Source organism: Galeopterus variegatus, unplaced genomic scaffold (genome assembly GCF_000696425.1).
Source record: "Galeopterus variegatus unplaced genomic scaffold, G_variegatus-3.0.2 Scaffold5788, whole genome shotgun sequence".
NCBI lineage: Eukaryota > Metazoa > Chordata > Mammalia > Dermoptera > Cynocephalidae > Galeopterus > Galeopterus variegatus.
In genome coordinates, this window is record NW_007731899.1 from 13,563 (window position 1) to 38,549 (window position 24,987).

Genomic DNA, 24,987 nt, shown 5'->3' on the forward strand with positions numbered 1-24,987 from the left:
GCAAAGCATTGAGCAGTTTTGAACTGGTTTTTGTTTGTTTGTTTGTTTGTTTTTTGAGAATTCACATTTTTTTTTTCCTTTTTGTCTTTTTTCGTGACTGGCCACAGATCGCAACCCTCATTGTCGCGCCCGTACCGGACTGGGACCGGCTACGGGATCGCAACCCTCGGTGCTGCACCCGCACCTCGCTCAGCCAGTGAGCGGCCGGTCTGTATGTGGGATCCGAACCCTCGGCGGGAGCGCCACCGCGCTTCCCAAGCGGCGCACTGTAGCAGTGCGCCACCAGGCCGGCCCCAAGAGAATTCACATTTTTTGAGTAACTAATTTCACACAACCTGGAATTTCTGAATTCCAAATAAATTAGTCTCACTTTTTGAACATTTGATCAGGTAACAGCCTAATGCTGACCTGACAATGTGTTGACAAACTTCCTCCAGTGGCCCTTCAGTCTGCTTAATAACAAGTCCTTTGCTTCTGTCATTCTTCCAGGGAATGGCCTACTGCCCTTCTTTCTGTACAATCTGAAAAGTCCCTGATTCTTAAACAAGTAAGAATTACTTTTTAAAGTAGATATTTGTGCACAGAAGGATTTGCCTACTTATATATTTGAGTTTTACTGATTAAATTTATTTTTGTCATATATTCATTCCATTAATGTGTATTTTCTTTAGAATTATTTATTATGAGGCCGGCCTGTGGCTCACTCGGTAGAGTGCGGTGCTGATAACACCAAGGCCATGGGTTCGGGACCTATATAGGGATGGCCGATTAGCTCACTGGCTGAGCGTGGTGCTGACAATACCAAGCCAAGGGTTGAGATCCCCTTACCGGTCATCTTAAAAAAAAAAAAAAAAAAGAATTATTTATTATGGAAGATCTCAAACAGACACAAAATGAACCTATCACCCAACTTTAGTAATTGTAGTCAGTCTCATGTTATCTATAATTCCTACTCCTACTCCCCCTGCTAAGATATGGACTCAACCTAAGTTTCCATCAGCACATTAATGGATAAAGAAAATGTGATATATGTATACATCTGCCTTTAAAAAGGAGGAAATCCTGTCATTTGCAACAACATGGAAGAACCTAGAGGACATTATCTTAGGTGAAACAGGCCAGGCACAGAAAGACAAATACCACATGATCTCACTTGTATGTGGAATCTGAAAAAGTTGAACTCATAAGAAGTATAGAGTAGAATGTTGGTTACCAGGAGCTTGGGGTGGGGGGTGTGGGGGAGGTGGGGAGAGAACTTGGTTAATAGATACAACATTTCAGTTAGATAGGAGGAATAAATTCAAGAGATCTAATGTACAACATGGTGACTGTAGTTAATAACAGTGTTGTCAAAAATTGCTGAGTAGATTTTAAGTGTTCTCACCACACCAAAAAAAGTGGTATGTGAGGTAATGTATGTTAATTAGCTTATTTAACCATTCCACAATGTATACATATTTCAAAATAACATGTTGTACATGATAAATATATATAATTTGTATTTGTCAGTTAAAATATAAATAAAATAAAAATAATGATTAGTACCTGATGGATTAGCATAATGAACTTTATATAACATATAAATAAAATGTATGCCTATATTGAGAAAAAATTGTATACATTAATTATGTACAGTTTTTTGTACATCGGTTATACCTAAGTAAAGCTGTTTAAAAATTCTGTTCATGGGCCGGCCCCATGGCTCACTTGGGAGAGTGCGGCGCTGGTGGCGCCGAGGCCACAGGTTCGGATCCTATATGGGGATGGCCGGTGTGCTCACTGGCTGAGCATGGTGCGGACCACACCGTGCAGAGGGTTGCGATCCCCTTATAGGGAAAAAAAAAAAATAGAATATAAAAATTCTGTTCACAATAGCATCAAAAATAATAAAATATTTAGAAATAAATTTAACAAAAGAAGGGCAATTTTTCTCCACCGAAGAGCACAAAACATTGCTGAGAGAAATTAAACAATATCTAAATAAATAGACATTTCATGTTTATGGATTGGAAGACTCAATATTATCAAGATTGCAATTCTTTTGAAACTAAATTTAATGCAGTCTCTTTCAAAGTCCATGCATACTTTTATGTAGAAATTGAGAAGGTGATTCTAAAATTTATATAGAATTGCAAAGGATCTAGAAGAGCTAAAACAATTTTGAAGAAGAACAAAGTTGAAGGACTTCCTCCACCTGATTGCTAAACTCACTACAAAGCCCCAATAATTAAGATAGTATGATACTGACGAAGTTATATAGATCAAGGGAACAAAATCAAAAATCTAGAAATAAATCCGTATGTTTATGGTCTATTCATTTTCAACAAAGACACTTAGACAATTTGATGTGAAAAGGATGGTCTTTCCAATATATGGTGCTGGGACAATTGGGCATCCACATGACAAAAAAAAAAAAAGAACTTAGACATATGTTTTACACACACAAAAACTAACTCCAAATGGATCATAGCCTTAAATGTAAAAGCCAAAAACATCTAGTGGGAAACAGAAGAAAATCTTCATGACTTGGGCTGGACAGAGTTCTTACAAGTGACATTAAAAGCATGATCTGTAAAAGACAATATTGATAAATTAGATTACATCAAAATTAAAAGCTTTTGTGTTTAGGGGCCGGCCCGGTGGCGCACTGGATAGTGCGCCGCTTGGGAAGCGCGGCGGCGCTCCCGTCCGAGGGTTCGGATCCCACATACAGACCGGCTCCCGCTCACTGGCTGAGCGAGGCGCGGGAGCAACGCTGAGGCTTGCGATCCCGTTGCCGGTCCCCGGTCCGGTACGGGGGCAACACTGAGGGTTGCGATCCGTTGCCGGACACGGAAAAAAGACAAAAGACAAAAAAAAGCTTTTGTGTTTAAAAGACAAGTATATGAAAAGATAAGCCACAGACTGGGAGAGAATATTGGTAAATCATATATCAAATAAAGGCCTTGTATCCAGAATATACGCAGAAGTCTTATAACTCAGTGATAAGACAGAAATCCCAATTAAATATTAGACAAGGGGCTGGCCAGTTAGCTCTGCTGGTTAGAGCAAGGTGCTGATAACACCAAGGTTGAGGGTTTGATCTCTGTACCTGCCAGCTGCCCAGAGAACAACAACAAATTGGACAAAAGATTTGAAAAGATTTCATGTACTTAATAGCCAGTTGTACTATATTCGAATGGCTAATAAGTACATGAAAAAATGCTCAATGTAATTAGTCATTAGGGAAATGCAAATTAAAACCACAGTGAGGCTGGCCAGTTGGCTCAGTTGGTTAGAGCGTGGTAACCCTGAGTTCAAGGGTTGGGATCCCCTATTGGCCAGCCACCAAAAACCAAAACAAAACCACAGTGAAATTCTACTACACACCTACATAGAATGGCCATAATCGATGAGGGTATAGAGAAACTGAAATACATTATCATAAAATGGTGTAGCTATGTTGGAAAACAGTTTGGTAAATTCTTAAAAAGTTAAACTTACCATTTAACTCTGCTAACAATTTCACTCCTAGGAATCTATCTACCCAAGAGAAATGAAAACATATGTGAATGTTCATAGCAACATTAGTCAATGTAGCCCCAAACTGGAAACAATCCAAATGTTCATCAGCTAGTGAATAGACATACAAAATTTGATATAACCATACAATGGAATACTACTCAATAATAAAAAGGAACAAACTACTGATATATGCTAACAACATAAGTGAAACTGAATCCATTATGCTCAGTGAATGAAACCAGGCAAAAAAGACTACACATTATATGATACATTTATATAAAATGTACAGAAAAGGCAAATTTTTGGAAACAAGATCAGTGGTCTAGGACTAGGCATGGGAGTGGGAATTGAAAATGGGCACAAGGGAACTTTTTGGGATGATGGCAACTGGATTGTGGTGGTGATTACAAAACTCTAAGTTTACTAAAACTAAGTGAATAAATTTTATGACGTTAATTATACCTCAGTAAAATAAAAAAATAAAGTTATAGAAAATAGATGAGGTCCCTGCCTCCAAGGAAATTACAGTCTAGTGTTCAAAAGATAGCCATTAATAATTACCCAAATAATTTCTTGCTTATTAACTGGTAAGTGCTGTATCATGAGAGTCTATAATAAGAAAGGCCTTTCTGAGGAAGTGAGATCCAAGAGATAAGTAGTGTCTAAGCAGAGTAGAAGGAAAAACATTCTAGTAGAAGAAACAGCATGATCTCATGTCAGGTGTAGGAAAGAACTTGGAACAATCTAGAAAATGAAAGAAAATCAGGGTGAACAGAAACATGAGATGATGTTGGAGAGGTAAGTAGAGGATGGATGCATGGTATATATTCTTGTGGGCCATGACGTGACTATAAGTGCAATGAGGAGCCAATGAAGCATTTTAAGAATGGGAGTGACATAATCATATTTTTGTTTTTAAAATACCACAAAGGGCCTGGGTACAGGTAACAGCATGATTGAAACCTTCACAGAACTTAGAAGAGACAGATGATAGTTATACTAGTTTATAAATAACCAAAATAAAACAAAATTATAGTGATTAATGCTATGAAGGGTGCTATAATAGAGAAATAAATTTATGAACCTACAGCCAACTGAACTTTAACAAAGGTGTCAATAATACATATTGGAGAAAAGACAATCTCTTCAGAAAATGGTATATAAAATTTCAGTTAGATAGGAGGAATAAATTCAAGAGATCTAATGTACAACATGGTGACTGTAGTTAATAACAGTGTTGTCAAAAATTGCTGAGTAGGGGCCGGCCCAGTGGCGCACTGCTACAGTGCGCCGCTTGGGAAGCGCGGCGGCGCTCCCGCCGAGGGTTCGGATCCCATATACAGACTGGCCGCTCACTGGCTGAACAAGGTGTGGGAGCAACACCGTGGGTTGCGATCCCGTTGCTGGTCCCGGTCCGGTACGGGCGCGACACTGAGGGTTGCGATCCGTTGCCGGTCATGAAAAAAGACAAAAAGGAAAAAAAAAATTTGCTGAGTAGATTTTAAGTTTTCTCACGACACACAAAAAATGGTATGTGATTTGCATTTCCCGAATGCTGAGTGATGTTGAGCATTTTTTCATGTGTCTCTTGGCCATTTGTATATCTTCCTTTGAGAAATGCCTATTCAGTTCCTTTGCACATTTTTTAATTGGGTTTTTTGTTTTTCTGCTGTAAAGTTGTTTGAGTTCCTTGTATATTCTGGATATTAATCTTTTGTCAGATGTATATTTTGCAAATATTTTCTCCCACTCTGTTGGTTGTCTTTTTACTCTGTTGATTGTTTCTTTTGCTGTGCAGAAGCTTTTTAGTTTGATATAATCCCATTTGTTTATTTTTCCTTTGGTTGCCTGTGCTTTGGGGGTCATATTCATGAAGTCTGTACCCACTCCTACTTTCTGGAGTGTTTCCCCTATGTTTTCTTTAAGGAGTTTTATTCTTTCAGGATGTATATTTAATTCTTTAATCCCTTTTGAGTTGATTTGGTATATGGTGAGAGGTACAGGTCTAGTTTTGTTCTCCTACATATGAATATCCAGTTTTCCTGGCACCATTTGCTGAAGAGGCAGTCTCTTCCCCAGTGTGTAGACTTGGTACCTTTGTCAAAGATCAGATGGTTGTAGGTGTATGGGTTGACTTCTGGATTCTCTATTCCATTGATCCATGTGTCTATTTTTATGCCAGTACCATACTGTTTTGGTTATTACAGATTTGTAGTATAGTTTAAAGTCAGGTAATGTTATGCCTCCAGCTTTATTTTTTTTTGCTCAAAATTGCTTTGGTATGTATGGTCTTTTGTTATTCCATATAAATGTCTGGATAGTTTTTTCCATTTCTGGGAAGAATTTCACTGGAATTTTGATGGGGATCGCATTGAATCTGTAGATCACTTTGGGTAATAGGGACAGTTTCACAATGTTAATTCTTCTAATCCAAGAGCATGGGATACCTTTCTGTCTTCTTGTGTCCTCTTCAATTGCTCTCAACAGTGGTTTATTTCAAATCCTTGGTTCACTTTATTCCTAAGTATTTTATTTTTTTAGTGGCTACTGTAAATGGGCTAGCTTTCTTGATTTCTTTCTCTGCATGTTCACTGTGGGAGTATAGAAATGCTATTGATTTTTGTGTGTTGATTTTGTATCCTGCAACTTTGCTAAAATCATTTATCAAGTCTAAGATTGTTTTTGTAGAAGCTTTAGGCTGTTCAGTATATAGGATCATGTCATCCACAAACAGGGACAGTTTGACTTCACCTTTTCCAATCTGGATGCACTTTATTTCCTTCTCTTCTCTAACTGCTCTGGCTAGTACTTCCAACACTATGTTGAAAAGGAGTGGTAAGAGTGGGCATTGTTGTCTAGTTCCTGTTCTTAAGGGAAAAACTGAAAGCTTTTTCCCATTCAGGATGATATTGGCAGTGAGATTATCATATATGGCTTTAATTGTGTTGAGATACTTTCCATTTATACCTAACTTGTAAAGAGTCTTTATCGTGAATGAATGTTGAATTTTGTCAAATGCTTGTTCAGCATCTTTAGAGATGATCATATAGTTTTTGTCTTTGCTTTTATTGATGTGGTGTATCACATTTATTGATTTGCATATGTTTAACCATCCTTGCATCCCTGGGATGAATACCACTTGATCATGGTGTATAATTTTTTGTATGTGTTGGTGAATTCTGTTAGTGTTTTATTGAGGATTTTTGTGTCTATATTCATCAAGGATATTGGCCTGTAGTTTTCTATTTTTGATGTATCTTTGTCTGGTTATGATATCAGGGTGATTTTGCCTCGTAGAATGAGTTTGGGAGAATGGCCTATGTTTCAGTCTTTTGGAATAGTTTGTAGAGAATTGGTATCAATTCCTCTTTGAATGTCTGGTACAACTCTGCAGTGAACCGATCTGGTGCTGGGATTTTCCCTGTCAGGAGCCTTCTGATAACAGCTTCAATCTCTTTTATTGTTATTGGTCTGTTCAGATTTTCTATATCTTCTTGGCTCAGTTTTGGTAGTTTGTAAGTGTCCAGAAATTTATCCATTTCCTTCAGATTTCCAAATTTGTTGACATATAGTTGTTTATAGTAGTCTCTAATGATTCCTTGTATTTCTAAGGTATCAGTTGTAATATCACCTTTTTCATTTCTTTTTTTTTTTTCCTTTTTGTCTTTTTTTTTTTTTTCATGACTGGCAACGGATCGCAACCCTCAGTGTCGCGCCTGTACCAGACCGGGACCGGCAATGGGATTGCAACCCTTGGTGTTGCGCCCGCACCTCGCTCAGCCAGTGAGTGGCCGGTCTGTATGTGGTATCCGAACCCTCGGTGGGAGCGCCGCCGCGCTTCCCAAGTGGCGCACTACAGCAGAGCGTTGATTCATTGATCTTTTGTATCATTTTTTTGGGTTTCAATTTCATTAAGTTCTGCTCTGATCTTAATGATTTCTTTCTGTCTGCTAACTTTGGGTTTGGATTGTTGTTGTTTTTCCAGTTCTTTAAGGTGAAGTGTTAGGTTGTTTATTTGACATCTTTCATTCTTCTGAAGTAAGCATTTAATGTGATAAATTTCCCCCTTAGTACTGCTTTTGCAGTATCCCACAGGTTTTGGTATGATGTGTCATTATTTTCATTGGTTTTAAGTAATTTTTTGATTTCCTATGTAATTTCTTCTTGGACCCATATGTCATTAGGTAGAATGTTGTTTAATTTCCATGTGTTTGTATAGTTTCCAGAGTTTCATTTGTTATTGATTTCTAATTTTAATTCCTTGTGATCTGAAAAAATACATGGAATAATTCCAGTTTTTTTGAATTTGTTGAGACTTGATTTGTGACCTAACATGTGGTCTATCCTGGAGAATGATCCATGTGCTGATGAGAAGAATGAATATTTTGAGGTTGTTGGATGAATTGTTCTGTAGATATCTGCCAAGTCCAATTGGTCTAGAGTATTGTTTAGATCTTGTGTTTCTCTATTGATTTTTTGCCCAGATGATCTGTCCGATGTTGAGAGTGGGGTGTTCAGGTCTCTTGCTATTATGGTATTAGTGTCTATCTCATTCTTTAGATCTAATAGGGTTTGCTTTATAAATCTGCCTGCTCCGACGTTGGGTGCATATATATTTAGATCTAATAGTGTTTGCTATATAAATCTGCCTGCTCCGACGTTGGGTGCATTATGTCTTCTTGATGGATAGATCCTTTTATCATTATACAGTGGCCTTCTTTATTTCTTTTCATGGTTTTTGGTTTAAAGTCTATTTTATCTGATATAAGAATAGCTGCTCCAGCTCATTTTTCATTTCTATTTATATGGTATATCTTTTTCCATCCTTTCACTCTTACTCTGTATGTGTCTTTACAGGTGGGGTGAGTCTCTTGAAGGCAGCATATTGTTGGTTCCATCTTTTTTTTTCTTCCTTTTTGTCTTTTTTTGTGACCGGCAATGGGATCGCAATCCTCGGCGTTGCGCCCGCACTGCACTCAACCAGCGAGCGGACCGGTCTCTATATGGGATCCGAACCCTCGGTGGGAGTGCCGCTGTGCTCCCAAGCGCCGCACTCTACCAAGTGCGCCATCGGGCCGGCCCTTTTTTTTTTTTTTTTTTTTAAAGATGACCAGTAAGGGGATCTCAAGCCTTGGCTTGGTGTTGTCAGCACCACGCTCAGCCAGTGAGCAAACCGGCCATCCCTATATAGGATCCAAACCCGTGGCCTTGGTGTTATCAGCACTGCACTCTACCTAGTGAGCCACAGGCCTGCCTGGTTCCATCTTTTTAATCTAATCAGTCAGTCTGTCTTTTGAGGGGGAATTTAATCCTTTTACATTTAGAATTATTATTCAAAGGTGTTGATTTACTCCTATTTTTACTCCTGATTTTTGTTTAGATGTCTTAAGTATCTTTTGTTCCTTTCTTTCTGATTTTCTGTTTGTCTTTTGTATTTGTTGGTTTCTTGGGGTGGTATATAAACTATTTTTTCTCTTTATTGTTAGCATTTTTGTTTTACTGGTAGTTTTTGTTCCTTCTTGAGTATTCATGGCAGTGATGGTTGTTTTTCTGGTATCAAACCCAGTACTCCCTTGAGAATTTCTTGTAAGGCTGGTTGTGTGGTAGTGAACTCTGGCAGTTTTTATTTGTCTGAGAAATATACTATTTGTTCTTCATTTCAGAAGGGTGGCCTTGCTGGGTAAAGTATTCTTGGCTGGTAATTTTTGTTCTTTAGTATGTTGAATATTTCATCCAATTCTTTTTTGGCTTTCAGGGTTTCTGGTGAAAAGTTTGAGGTTAGTCTGATTTGGGCTCCCTTATAGGTGACTTTCTGCTTCTCTCTTGCAGCTTTTGAGATTCTCTCTTTGTCTTTGAGATTTGCCAGTTTAAATATAGCATGTCTTGGAGAGAACCTTTTTGGGTTGAATATGTTTGGACATCTTTGGGCCTCCTGAATCTGAACACCTATGACTTTCCCTATACCTGGGAAGTTTTCTACTATTATTTCATTGAATATGTTTTCAACGCCATTTCCTTTTTCCTCCCTTTCTGGAATACCCATGATTCAGATATTTGAGTGCTTAAGGTTGTCTGTCATCTCTCTTACATTTTCTTCTATTTTTTAAATTCTTTTTTCTGGTCCACCTGTGTTAATTCAAATAGCCTGTCTTCAAGGTCAGAAATTCTCTCTTCTGTTTGTTCTAGCCTCTCTCTGTTATGTTTTTTATTTCGCTGAATGAATCCTTCAGCTCCACAAGCTCTGCTACATTCTTTTTCAGGGCATTGATTTCTTTGTACATTTCTTCTTTTAAATCCTGTATACTTTTTCTTATTTCTTTTTTTTTTTTTTTTTTTTCTTTAAAGGATGACCGGTAAGGGGATCACAACCCTTGGCTTGGTGTTGTCAGCACCACGCTCAGCCAGTGAGCAAACCGGCCATCCCTATATGGGATCCGAACCCGCGGCCTTGGTGTTATCAGCACCGCACTCTACCGAGTGAGCCACGGGCCGGCCCTACTTTTTCTTATTTCATTGTGTTGTTTCATAAGTTATTAAAAAATTTTTTTTATTTTAACTTACACATTGTAATTGTACATATTTATGGGGTAAAATCTAATGTATTGATATATATACATAGGTTATATAATAATTAGGTCAAGATATTTAATATATCAATCACTTCATGCATTTATCATTTTTTTGTTTGTATTATAAACATTCAAAACCCTCTCCTCTAGCTATTATGTAATATACAAAACTGTTAGCCCTAATCACTCTACTGTGCAATCAAACATCAGGACTTATTCCATCTACATAATTGTAGATTTGTACTGGTTGGCCAGCCTCCCCTGTTTTACCTTCTTTCCCTCTTACCTTCTGCAATCTCTGGTAAGCACTGCTCTATTCTCTGATTCTATAATATCAACTTTTTCCCCTTAGATTCCATGTATGAATGGGGTTATGTGGTATTTGTCTTTCTCTGCCTGGCTTACTTCACTTAACACAGTGTCCTTCAATTCCATCCATGTTGCTGCAAATGACAGGATTCCATTCTTTTTATGACTGAATAGTATTCCATTGTGTATATATAACACTGATAGAGTTTGGATGTGTTGTTCCCTCACAACTCATGTGGAAATCTGATTGCCAGTGTGACAGTGTGGGGAGTTGTTTGGGTCATGGGTGCAGATCTCTCGTGAGTGGATTAATGCTCTCCCTGAGGGTGGGCAGTGGGCGGTCATGAGTGAGTTCTCACTCTGTTAGTTCCTGCAAGAGCTGGTTGTTTAAAAGGACTCAGGCACCTCTGCTCTCTCTGTTACGTCCTCTCTCTGTGTGATCTGCTTCTACTCATCTGCTGTTCTGCTGCTTTCCACCATGCATAGGAGCAGCCTGAGTCTCATGCCAGATGCAGCTGTCCCAGAATTATAAGCTAAATAAACTTCTTTTCTTTATAGATTATCCAGTCTCAGGTTTTCTGTTATAGCAACACAAAAAAGGACTAATACAACCACATTTTAAAAAATCCATCTGTCATTGGACACTTAGGTTGATTCCATATCTTGGCTATTGCAAATTGTGCTGCAATAAATATGTGAGTGCAGATATCTCTTCAACATGCTGACCTCATTCCTTTGGGTATATACCCAGTAGTGGTATTGCTGGATCAAATGGTAGTTCTATTTTTAACTTTTTGAGGAACCTCCGTACTGTTTTCATAATGGCTGTACTAGTTTACACTCCCACCAATAGTGTGCAGATATTCCCTTTTCTCCATGTCCTCACCATTGCTTGTCTTCTTTTGTCTTTTTGATAATGGCCTTTCTAACTGGGGTGAGGTGGTATCTCATTGTTTTGATTTTCATTTCACTAATGATTAGTGATGTTGAGGCTTTTTTCATATGAATGTTGTACATTTGTGTATCTTCTTTTGAGAAGTGTCTATTAAGATCCTTTGCCCATTTCCCAGTTGGGTTATTTGTTTTTTTGCTATTGAGTTATTTAAGTTCTTTGCATATTTTTTATATTTATCTCTTGTCAGATGGATAGTTTGCAAATATTTTCTCTCATTCTGTAGGTTGTCTCTTCACTCTCTTAACAGTTTCCTTTGATGTGCAAAGTGTTTTAGTTTGATATAATCCTACTTGTCTATTTTTGCTTTTATTGCTTGTGCTTTTGGAGTTATTTAAAAAATCCTTGCCCAGCCCCATGTTGTGGATCATTTCCCCTATGGTTTCTTCTAGTAGTTTCACAGTTTCAGATTTTACATTTAAATCTTTAATCCATTGTGAGTTGATTTTTGTATATGGTGAGAGGTAGGGCTCTAGTCTCATCCATTTGCATGTGGATATCCAGTTTTCACACCACCATTTTCTGAAGAGATTATCTTTTCTCCAATATGTATTATTGACACCTTTGTTAAAGTTCAGGTGGCTGTAGGTTCGTAAATTTATTTCTGGGCTCTCTATTCTGTTCCATTGGTCTATGTTTGTTTTTATGTCAGTACCATGCAGTTTTGGCTACTAACGCTTTGTAGTTTAATTTGATATCAGGTACTGTGATTCCTCCAGCTTTGGTCACTTTTTTCAGGATTTCTTTGACTATTTTTGGTCTTTTTTGGTTCCATATGAAATGTTTTTTCTATTTCAGTGAAGGTCATTGGTATTTTGATAGGGATTGCATTAAATCTGTAGATCACTTTGGGTAGAATAGCAATTTTAACCATATTAATTCTTCCAATCCATGAACATAGAATATCTTTCCATTTATTTATGTCTATTTCAATTTCTTTCTTTAAAGTTTCTTCATTGTAGAGGTCATTCACCTCCTTGGTTAAGTTTATTCCTAGATATTTAATTTTTTTGTAGTTACCATAAAAGGAGTTATCTTTTTGATTTCTTTTTCAGATAGTTTGCTATTTGTATTTAGAAAGGTTATTGACTTTCGTATGTTTATTTTGTATCCTGCAGTTTCACTGAATTTGTTTATTCTAACGGGTTTTTGGTAGAGTTTTTAGAATTTTCTATATATAAGATCATGCTGTCTGCAAACAGGGGCATTTTTGATTTCCTCCTTTCCAATTTAGATGTCTTTTATTTCTTTCTCTTGTGTAATTGCTCTGGCTGGGACTCCCAGCACTATGTTGAATAGAAGTGGTGAAAGTGGATGTCTTGTTCCTGAAAAGCTTTCAGCTTTTCCCCGTTCAATATGACATCAGCTGTGGGTTCATCATATACGACCTTTATTGTGTTGAGGTACGAAATTCTATACCTAGTTTAAGAGTTTTTATCATGAAGGAATGTTGGATTTTGTCAAATGCTTTTTCTGCGTCAATTGAAAAAATCATATTGTTTTTGTCTTTATTTCTGTTAATGTGGTGAATCACATTTATTGATTCATATATGTTAAACCATCCTTGCATCCCTGGGATAAATCCCACTTGGTCATAGTCAATGATCTCCTTAATTTGCTATAGCATTTGGTTTGCTAATATCTTGTTAAGAATTTTTACATCTATGTCCATCAGGGATACTTGCCTATAATTTTCTTTTTTTGTTGTGTCTTTGTCCTGTTTTAGAAACAGAGTAATGTTGGCCTCATAAAATGAGTTGGGAAGTACTCCCTTCTCCTCAATATTCTGGAATAATCTGAAGAGAACTGGTATTAGTTCTTCTATAAATGTTTGGTAGAATTCAGCTTTGAAGCCATCAGGTCCTGGACTTTTCTTTGATGGAAGATTTTATTTTACTGATTTAATTTCCTTGCTTGTTATTGGTCTGTTCAGATTTTTTTTTTTTAAAGATGACTGGTAAGAGGATCTTAACCCTTGGCTTGGTGTTGTCAGCACCATGTTCAACCAGTGAGCTAACTGGCCATCCCTATATGGTATCCGAACCCATGGCCTTGGTGTTATCAGCACCACACTCTCCCAAGTGAGCCACAGGCTGGCCTGGTCTGTTCAGATTTTAAATTTCTTCAGGATTTAATCTTGGTAGATTGTATTTGCCCAGGAATTTATCCATTCTATGTTATTAAATTTTTTGGCATGTAGTTGTTCAAATAGACTCTTAGGATCCTTTGTATTTCTGTGGCATCAGTTATAATATCTCCTTTTTCATTTATGATTTTATTTACTTGAATCTTCTCTTTCTCTTCGTTAGTCTGGCTAAAGGTTTGTCAATTTTATCTTTTCAGAAAATGAACTCTTCATTTTGTTGATCTTTTTTTTTTTTTTTAGTTTCTATTCATTTGTTTCTGCTCTGAGTTTTATTATTTCTTTCCTTTTGTTAGAGCACAGCCTTATAATGTCTGCCAATTTTGAGTTTAGTTGTTGTTTTTCTAGTTCCTTTAGGTGCAGTGGTAGGTCATTTATTAGAAATCTTTCTTCTTTTTTGATGTCAGCATTTATTACTATAAACTTTCCTCTTAGAACTGCTTTTGCTGTATCCCATAAGTTTTGGTGTGATGTGTCTCCATTCTCATTTGCCTCAAGGAATTTTTCAATTTCATTTTTAATTTCTTCATTAACCCATTGGTTGTTTAGGAGCATGTTGTTTAGTTTCCATGTATTTGTACAGTCTCTGAAGATTTTTTAGAAATTGGAGAAAACTTCGATTTCTAGTTTTATACCATTGTGGTCAGAAAAGATACTTGATATGATCTCTATCTTTTAAAATTTATATAGACTTGGTTTGTGGTCTAATGCATGATCTACCTTAGAGACTGTTCCATGTGCAGCTGAGAAAAATGTGTATTCTGCAGCTCTTGGATGGAATGTTCTGTAAATGTCTATGAGGTCCATTTGGTCTATGGTCCAGTGTAAGTCAGATGTTGCTTTGTTTATTTTCTCTCTAGATGATCTGTCCATTGTTGAAAGTGGGGTATTAAAGTCTCCTGCTATTCAAGTGATACAATAGCCAGGCTATGGAACAAGCCTAAATGTCCATCGATGTATGACTAGATAAGAAAAATGTGTTATATATACATAATGGAAATACTAAGCCATAAAAAAAGAAAGAAATTCTGCCATTTGTAGCAAAATGGATGAGCCTAGAGAAAATTATGTTAAGTGATACAACCCAGGTGCAGAAAGAGAAATACTGCATGTCCTCACTCTTAAGTGAGAGTTGAATTAATAAACCAACAAACGAACAATAAAGAAAGAGAAAAAGAAAGAAATATCAACCACAATAATACATTGAACTTTTAGAGGGAGAGAACAGAACTGTGGTTACATGCATTGTAGAGGGGGAGGAGGAGAGAAAGAGGGAGGGTTAATGGGAAGTTAATGAGATATTGGTTAACAGACACAAAGAACGATTAGATATTGCAATGATGAATAAGGTAACTATCCTGATTTGACCATCACATATTGTACACAACTATTGATAGTCACCTTGTACCCCACAAATACGTACAATCAGTTGTGCCTCAACAAAAAATAGATTAAAAGATAAAAAATAAAATAAAATCTCCTACTATTATTGAATTGCAGCCAATCTCTCCCCTTAGGTCAATAATGTTTGCTTTATAGATCTGGGTGCTCTGGTGCTGAGTACATATATATTAACAATTAATCCCTTTATAGTTATATAATGACCTTCTTTGTCTCTTTTCATAGTTTTTGATTTAAAATCTATTTTATCTGATATAAGTATGGCTACTCCCACTCGCTTTGGTTTGCATTTGTATGGAATATCTTTTTCCAGCCCTTTACTTTCAATGTATGTTTATCTTTCATAGTTAGGTGAGTCTCTTATAGGCAGTGTATTATTGGGTCTTTTTTTTTTTTTAATCCATTCATCCACTCTATGTTTTTAAATTGGAGAGTTTAATCTATTTACATTCAAGGTTACTATTGATCTGTGAGAACTTATTCCTGCTGTTTTGTTAATCATTTTCTGGTTGTTTTGTAGATCCTTAATTTCTTTCTTTTTCTCTTATTAGTTACCTCCATGCATTGGTGGTTTCCTGTGGTACTAAGCTTTGCGTTCTTTCTCCTTTGTGTATCTTCTGTAATTTCTCCTTTTTGTGATTACCTTGGGGCTAACACAGAGAGTCTTGTAGTTATAATAGACTACTATAATAGCAACTTAGCTTTGGTCACATACAAAAATTCTAGACTCCCCCCCCACCACCAATTTATATATATATATATATATTTTTTTCCTTTTTTGTCTTTTTTACTGACCAGTAACGGGATCGCACTTTTTTTTTTTTTTCCTTTTTTGTCTTTTTTACTGACCAGTAACGGGATCGCACCTGCACCACGCTCAGATATATTTTTTTCCTTTTTTGTCTTTTTTACTGACCAGTAACGGGATCGCACCTGCACCACGCTCAGCCAGTGAGCGGGAACTGGTCTCCACATGGGATCCGAACCCTTGGCGGGAGTGCCACCGCGCTCCCAAGCAGTGCACTCTCCAGTGTGCCACCGGGCCGGCCCCAATTTATATTTTTGTTGCCTTAATTTATGTTTGTGTCTATTATATATTCCTTAGTTAGCAGTTTTTACTTTTTTTTTTTTTTTTTTTTTTTTGCCGCCGGCCAGGGGGGGGATCCAAACTCTTGACCGACTTTAAACCTTTATGCTATGGGGTTGAAGGATTTCTATAGCACTGTTACTTCACTGGGGAATTCTGAATTTGAATTATGAATTTACCATATCTGGTGAATTTAGTTCTTTTTAAAGTTTTCATGGTAATAATTATTGTCTTTTCATTTCCAATTCTAGCACTCTCTTAAGCATTTCTTGTAAGGTTGGTCTAGTAGTGATCTTCAGCTTCTGCTTTAAACTTCATAAGTTTCTTGCCAGTCTTATGTAGGCTTATGATTTCTCATGTGTGCTTATGTATTTTTAAGCAAACTGTTATTCAATGTACCTAGTTTTGTTTCCTTTTAAAAAAAAAAACTTTGTATTTCTCATGGTATTAAAAGATATTTGAAGGCATCCTTTTTAATAACTATATAATATTTCATCATTTATGTTTGTTTTAATGAGAATATATTTGTGTTTGCAGTGATTGTTGAGCCCATTCCAATTGGACAAGCAGCTAAGGACTATTTAAATTTATATGTAACACCAACTCTGCTTAAAGGACTCACAGAGCTTTGTAAACAAAAGCCAGCAGATCCTTTTGTAAGAAATCTTTTTATTCACGCTAAAGAATATTGTCTATAGTTTTCACGTTTAAAACATTGTATTCTGGGCTGGCCCGGTGGCGCACTGCTACAGTGTGCCGCTTGGGAGCGCGGTGGCGCTCCCGCCAAGGGTTCGGATCCCACATACAGACCGGTTCCCGCTCACTGGCTGAGCGAGGTGTGGGAGCAACACCGAGGTTTGCGATCCCGTTGCCGGTCCCGGTCTGGTACGGGCGCGACACTGAGGGTTGCGATCCGTTGCCGGACACGAAAAAAGACAAAAAGGAAAATAAAAAAAACATTGTATTCTTTGAAACAGTGAAAGTATTATGAGCCTTTTTAAAATAAGCATTTTTAGAAACTTTTATATACATTTTAGATACTTTATGTACAACTATTGATTATTTATTTTCTTGCTGTTTTCATTCTTAAAAAACATTGCTTCTAAATACTTTTTTTTTTTTCTAAAGATGACTGGTAAGGGGATCTTAACCCTTGACTTGGTGTTGTCAGCACCACACTCTCCTGAGTGAGCCACGGGCTGGCCCTGAAATACATTTTTATTGATTACATCCTTCAATTGCTGAACATTGCTTTTGTGTATAATTTAAATAATCATAAGTGATAAAATTAGAGATATGCTTGAATTTGTTCAACATTTTTGTATCTCATGATGTCTAATTTTTTTTCTTTGATGCCTCAACATTGCTCAGTTAGGTGAAGGAATGGTTGGGTAGGAGGAACTAGGATGGTTGTCCAGGGCCAAAATATCATCCTGGGTCCCCCTCCACAGGCATTGCTACCCATCTGAAGACTCTCAAAGATAATTAGGGAAGTTTATCTCAATACCAGCCCTACCAAAATTAGAATCTCTAGCCTCTGTTACTGTTCTCAAAAGGAATCCCTTTGGAAGGTGAAAGATTTAATCTCTCCTACTAACTTCGACATTTTCACCAAACAATAAAATAATATAGGCAGGTTGTTTCTTTTAAAACTTTTTTTTCATTATGAAAGTAATATATGTTTATTGAATAAGAAACCTGCAACTACTACAAAATGTAGAAAAAAGAAGAAAAAGATACCCCTGGTTCCATTTCCTAAACGTGGTCTCTGAAGTCATCTTGCCTGGTTTCAACTCTGACTCCAGACACTTAACCTCTCTCTGAGTCTCTCCACTGGCATCAGTAAAATGTGTATATGTTAGTACCTACCTGTCTAGTAGGGTTATTGTTAGAATTAAATGTATAAATGAATGTAAAATTTTTAGTCAAAGTGTCTCTTGTATAATAACTGCTCAAATATTAGCTGATGTTATTGTTATTTTCTTTCCAGCCATTTTATTTTGCTAAGATTTTAACTTTTATATGACATTTTTTTTATGTGACATATTTATATAACATATTTCTTTTTTTTATCTTGGCAGCTGACTGGTACAGGAGTTGAACCCTGGACCTTGGTGTTATCAGCACTATGCTCTAACCAACTGAGCTAACCAGCCAGCCCAAACATATGTTTCATAAATATTGCCATGTTTAATATGTATTTTATAGAGAATATTTTAATAGTTACATTTTTTAAAATTACTTTTACCATTCTTCTTTTGCTCTTTGAGTTGTTTGCTATTATAAATACTGTAACAATAAACATCTTTGAGTGTATGAGATTTTCACACATTTGAGAGTATTTCCTTTGAAAAGAGATCAGTAAGTGGAATTATGATTCAAAACATAAGAAATTAAAATTTTTTGGTCCTTAAAGAACTTATTTTTTTATTAATTAGTTTTTTTAATAAACAATATTTGAATATGGTTTAAAATTCAAAAGTTATAAAAAGATGTATAGTGAAAACTCTCCTTCCCATTCCTGTTCCTCAGCCACCCAGTTGCACTCTTTGGAGTCAGTCACTGTTTCTGGCCTCAAATATATGCTTTCAGAGAAAACTATACATGTATAAGCATATATGTTGATGTGTTCTTAACACATACACATACAAATGCTAGCTACTAAGTATAGTATTTGATACTTTTTACCTTATCCTCTTAATATACTCTAGTGTTATAAATTATTAAAAAACACCACAAACAAAATTTCTTCACTTTGAAAAAACAACTCATAGTGTTCTGTTATATGTATGTTATACAATTTATTAATTAGTCCCATACAGATGATTGTTTAGTTTGTTTCTACTCTTGTTATTACAAAATGCCACAGTGAATATTTTCATTCATATGTCAGCACACTGTACACCTATTGAATAAATTCCTAGAAATAGAAATGCTGAGTGAAAAAGAATGTTATTTTGATGTTTTTAATGTGCGTATTTTTAGTTTGAGTAAATATTGCCAAATTACTTTTTGTAGTGGTTGTACCATTTTATACTCCAATCAAAAGCAAGAGTACCCGATGTGTTTTTAAGCTTTGTGTTTTCTGCCAATCTGATAGGTGAAAAATGGTGTCTCCTAGTTTAATTTGTTTTTCTTTCATTATGAGTTTAATGAATGTCTTTTTAAATATGCTACTTAAAGCCATTTGCTTTTCTTTTTCTGTGAACTTCCTACTCATGCTGTTTGTCAATTTTTCTTCTGGGTTTTATGTCTTTTTCTTATTGTGTGTGCTCTCTATATGTTTAGGAAATTAACCTTCTGTGGTTTAGTAGATTTTCTCATTTATCATTTGGCTTTTGCTTAATTTTAACGTTGCTGAATTTGTGGCTTTTGGGTTTCTGGTCATATTTAAAGATGTTTTTCTGCTCTAAGATTGTAAAAAACATTCTCCCATGTTGCCTTCTAGTATTTTTTATGTTTTCATTTTTTTACATATTTATCTTTGATTATCTGGAATTTATTCTGCCATAGGGAGTAAGGTAGGAAGCCACATTTTATTTTATTTTCTACTTGGTTACCCAATTGACCAACACCATGTATTGAACAATCCATACTTTCCTCACAGATTAAAGATTCCACTGTTAACATGTGCTAAGTTCCTGCATACGTGTGACTTTATTTCTGTATTTTTTTCTGTTTTCATTATATGTCTGTTCATTTGCAAGTACCACACTGTTTTAATTACTAAGGCTTTATAATATATTTTAAAACCAGGTAGTTCTAAACTTTGCAACTACTCTTTTTTTTTTCAGAATTTTCTTGACATTTTTTACATTTTTGTTTCTAATGTGAATATTTTTGGGCCACAATATATACTGTCATATTGCTTTCTTAAAGGGCCATGCCAGTTTACACTATGATTAGTAATATATAATTCCCTTTTCATCCCGTCTACATTAGTTTTAGTTGGGGGTTCAAAACACTAGGGTGGGGCTAATTTGATAATGGTCAAAATAGGCAAAAGAATTGATTGTTTTAACTTCTGTGTATGTATTCACTGGTGAATTAAACATTTGCAAGTTGGATTTCCTCCTTTGTGATTTATATGTTGGTCTTTTGTCCACTTATCTGTTGGGGTTTTGTAAGAATTCCTTATATATTAGTTATATCAACCTTTGGACATGTTGTTGTAAAATATTTCCCTTTTTATTAACCTTCAAATTTGCCTTTTAAAAAGTATTTAAGGGCCGAGCCCGTGGTGCACTTGGGAGAGTGCGGCGCTGGGAGTGCGGCAGCACTCCCGCCGCGGGTTCGGATCCTGTATAGGGATGACTGGTGCGTTCACAGCACTCACTGGCTGAGCGTGATGTGGCCGGTCTCAAAAAGGACAAAAAAAAAAAAGTATTTAATAAGTGAAACCTTGATTTTTTCCCCCTTATTGTGAATTTTGCTTTACCATCTAAGTATAGAAAGTTTTATTCCATCCAGTGTTTTGCTAAATATTTACTTTTGTTTTCCTCTAGAATCTTTATATTTAACTTTCACCTTCATCTGGAATTTCTTTTTGTATGTAACACGATGAAGATCTAAACTGATTTTTTTTTCTGACCAGTTATCCTTGTATGTTGATTTATAAAGCCTGATTTATCACATATTAAATTCTCTATCTGGGAATGTATTCTGTTACATGAATTTGTATGTTCTAACAATGGTATCATAAATAAATAACTGCAGGCTGGCCCGTGGCTCACTTGGGAGAGTGCGGTGCTGATAATACCAAGGCATGGGTTCGGATCCCATATAGGGATGGCCGGTTTGCTCACTGGGTGAGCGTGGTGCTGACAACACCAAGTCAAGGGTTAAGATCCCCTTACCGGTCATCTTTTAAAAAAAAATTTTTTTAAATAAATAAATAAATAACTGCTTTTAGCATTATTTTCAATACTTCTGTATATACCTGACAATCTTTTGTTTGTTTGTTTTTACTGTGGTAAAATATACATAAATAAAAGTTGCCATTTGAACCATTTTTTAAGTATACAATTTATTGGCATTAATTATATTCACAATATTGTACAACCAACACCATTACCTATTTCCATAATTTTTTTATTGCCCAGCAGAAACTCTGTAATCATGGGCTGGCCCGGTGGCGCACTGGATAAGTGCGCCGCTTGGGAAGCGCAGCGGCGCTCCCGCCCGAGGGTTCGGATCCCACATACAGACCGGTTCCCGCTCACTGGCTGAGCGAGGCGCGGGAGCAACACCGAGGGTTGCAATCCCGTTGCCGGTCCTCGGTCCGGTACAGGGGCAACACTGAGGGTTGCGATCCGTTGCCGGACATGGAAAAAGACACACACACACAAAAAAAAAAAAAGAAAATGAAACTCTGTAATCATTAAACAGTAGCTCTCCATTCCCCTCCTTCCCTCAACTCTTGGTAACCTCTACTACTTTCTGTCTCCATGAATTTGCCTATTCTAGATATTTCATATAAGTGGAATCATACAACATTTATTCTTTTGTATCTGGCTTGTTTCACCTAGCATGATGTTTTTAAGGTTCATCCATGTTGTAGCATGTATCAGAATTTTATTCCTTTTTATCACTGAATAATATTTCATTGTATGTATATATGACTTTTTGTGTATCCATTCATTTGTTTATGGACACTTGGATTGCTGCTACTTTTGGCTATTGTGCATGTGTTGCAATGAACATTTGTGTACAATTGTGTTTGAGTTCCTATTTTCAATTCTGTTAGATATATACTGAAGAGTGGATTTGCTGTGTCATATAGTAGTTCTGTTTAGCTTTTTGAGGAAGCACCAAACTGTTTTCCACAGTGGCTGCATCATTTTACATTCCCACCAGCAACATATGAGAGTTCCAGTTTCTCCATTTCCTGGCCAACACTTGTTCTTTTCTGTTTTGTTTGTTTGTTTGTTTATTTGTTTGTTAGTTTTGGTGACTGGCCAGCACAAGGATTCCTTGACCTCGTTGTTATCAGCACAGTGCTCTAACCTACTGAGCTAACCAGCCAGCACTGTTTTTCTTTTTTAATAGTCATCCTAGTAGATGTGAAGTGGTATCTCAGTATGGTTTTGATTTGCATTTCCTTAATGACTAATAATGTTGAACATCTTTTCATGATCTTATTGGCCATTTATATATTTTCTTTGGATAAATATTTCTTTAAATTTAAATCTTTTGGGCCATCCTGTGGCTCACTTGGGAGAGTGTGGTGCTGATAATACCAAAGCCAAAGGGTTCAGATCCCTATATAGGGATGGCTGGTTAGCTCACTTCAGAGAGTGTGGTGCTGACACCACCAAGTTAAGAGTTAAGATCCCCTTACTGGTCATCTTTAAAAAAAAAAAATAAATAAATAAATAAATAAATAAATTCAAATCTTTTGACCATTTTAAAATTGGGTTGTCTTTTTGTTGATAAATAAATAAATAAATAAATAAATTCAAATCTTTTGACCATTTTAAAATTGGGTTGTCTTTTTGTTGAGTCATAGTTCTTTGTATTTCTAAACATTAAGCCCTTTATCAAATATATGATTTGCAAATATTTTCTCCTATTCTGTAGGCTTTACTTTCTTTTTTTTTGTTTGTTTGTTTGCTTTGACAGCTGACCAGTATGGGGGCCTCACTTTCTTGGTAATGTTCTTTGATGTATGAAAGTTTTTAGTTTTGATGAAATTGAATTTATCTCTTTTTTCTTTTGTTCGTTGTGCTTTTGGTGTCATATCTAAGAATCCATTGCCAAACCCAAGGTCATGAATATTTACCCCTATGCTTTTTTTTAAAAAAAGGTTTTTATGATTTTAGTTCTTATATTTAGGTCATTTATCCATTTTCAGTTAAGTTTTTATGTGGTATGAGGTAGGGGTCCAACTTCATTCTTTTGCATGTGGAAATCCATTTGTCCCAGTACCATTGTTGAAGAGACTATTCTTTCTCTGTAAATGGACTTGGTATCATTGTCAAAAATAAATTGGTCATAGATGCATGGGTTTATTTCTGGACTCTTGGATCTGTTTCATTGGTCTGCATGTCTATCCTTATGCCAGTACCACACTGTGTTGATTACTGTAGCTTTGTGAAGGTTTTGAAATCCAGAAGCACAAGTCCTCCAGAATTGTTCTTTTTCATGATTGTTTTGGCTATTTAGAATTTCTTCCAATTCCATATGAATTTGAAGATTGGCTTTTCCATTTCTGCAGAAAAGGCTGTCGGAAAAAAATTTTTTTTTTTTTTTATGGCAGCTGGTTGGTAAGGGGATCCAAACCCTTGACCTTGGTGTTATCAGCACCATGCTCTCCTGAGTAAGCTAACCAGCCAGGTCAGCTGTTGGAAATTTGATAGGGACTGTGTTGAATCTGTAGATTGCTTTGGGTAATATTGACATCTTGAAAGTATTAAGTCTTTCTATCCTTGAACACAGAATGTCTTTCTATTTATTTAGGTCTTTTACAGTTTCTCTTAGCAATGTTTTATAGTTTTCAGCAATATGTCTTTCACTTCCTTGGTTAAATTTAGTCCTAGGTGTTTTTTTGTTTGTTTGTGATGGTATTGTAAATGGAAGTGATTTCTTAATTTCTTTTTTAGACTGTCATTGCTGATGTATAGAAACACAACTGATTTTTGTGTGTTGATCTTGTAACCTACAACTTTTCTGAATTAGTTTATTAGCTCTAGTAACTTTCTTGTGAATTCTTTGAGGTTTTTTTTATATAGGATCATGCCATCTAGTAATGGAGATAGTTTTACTTCTTTCTTTAGAATTTGAATTCATACTTGACAATCTTGTATAATTTAAATCATAGTGTTTCAATTTTTAATGGTCATTTTCTTATTTTTAAAGTGATTTTGAAAATTAAGTTTCCGGGCCGGCCCGTGGCTCACTCGGCAGAGTGCGGTGCTGATAACACCAAGGCCACGGGTTTGGATCCTATATAGGGATGGCCGGTTAGCTCACTGGTTGAGCGTGGTCCTGACAACACAAAGCCAAGGGTTGAGATCCCCTTACCGGTCATCTTTTAAAAAAAAAAAAAAAGAAAGAAAAGAAAATTAAGTTTCCAATTGATATAGTACTTATTTAAAGGAAATATTTAAATGTTTATTAACTTAAGGGCTTTTTTTTTTCTTTTTTCCATAGACTTGGCTAGCTGATTGGCTGCTGAAAAATAATCCCAACAAACCAAAACTTTGTCACCATCCAATTTCAGAAGAACCTTATTAAAGTCAAGTCTTCCAAAGAACAAATCACAAACTATCTTATTATAAAAGGATGTGCTTCTACTTTTTTAGAAAACATCATTTCTAAGGGCTTTAGTAACTACATGTGAAATAGATTATTTCTTAAAAATAAGTGTTAAAGGAATAACTGTGTTCTGTTAAGCAGGTAACATTATGTAAGGTAAAATATAGACTTAGGGTATGATGTTAACAATGATGTAACAAGTAATAAAAGACTAATGTAAGATGTTGCTGGATTATTTTTGTTAAGTTAAAGAAGTAAGACATGAAAGTTTAGTTATACATTTTTCCAAGCACATATCCTATATTTAGATGCATAATTAATGCACAGTTGAAACAATCTAGTTAAAAAGGGGTAAGTATATGAATATTTGGCACAAGGAGAATGGTCGGAACCAAAGGGTGATTTTAACTAATCACTTACGTAACTATTTCTTCAACATTAATAAGTGCCCTCCAAGGGTGGCCAAAGAGTAGGGTGACAACTCATCCTTATTTGACTGGGACTTTCCTGGTTATATCACTGAAAGCCCTGCATCCTGGGAGCCCCTCAGTCCTCAGCAAAATGAAGTGATTAGTCACCCTACCAGATAGTCCTTAGTTTAATATTTCCCCAGTTCTGTTTTTGTGATAAGATATTAGTTTGAAAAAAATGTAAAATTCTGTTCTTAAATTTTAATTTACTAAAAAAAAAAAAGAATATAAGTTGTAAAATACTTTTGTTAAGAGTAAACATTTAAACTTTTTTTTTTTTTAAAAATATGACCGGT

General features: G+C 35.9%; 1 protein-coding gene across 1 annotated transcript in view; it reads left to right on the forward strand.

The window, feature by feature from the left end:
- The window catches only part of NME5 (NME/NM23 family member 5), a 32,935-nt gene extending 8,357 nt beyond the window's left edge, over positions 1-24,578 (forward strand). Inside the window, exons 5-6 of the mRNA XM_008589980.1 lie at positions 16,503-16,621; positions 24,117-24,578. Coding sequence (XP_008588202.1) covers positions 16,503-16,621; positions 24,117-24,200 — 203 coding nt within the window. The 3' untranslated portion in view covers positions 24,201-24,578. The remainder of the gene's footprint in view (positions 1-16,502; positions 16,622-24,116) is intronic.
- Positions 24,579-24,987: the final 409 nt, after the last annotated feature.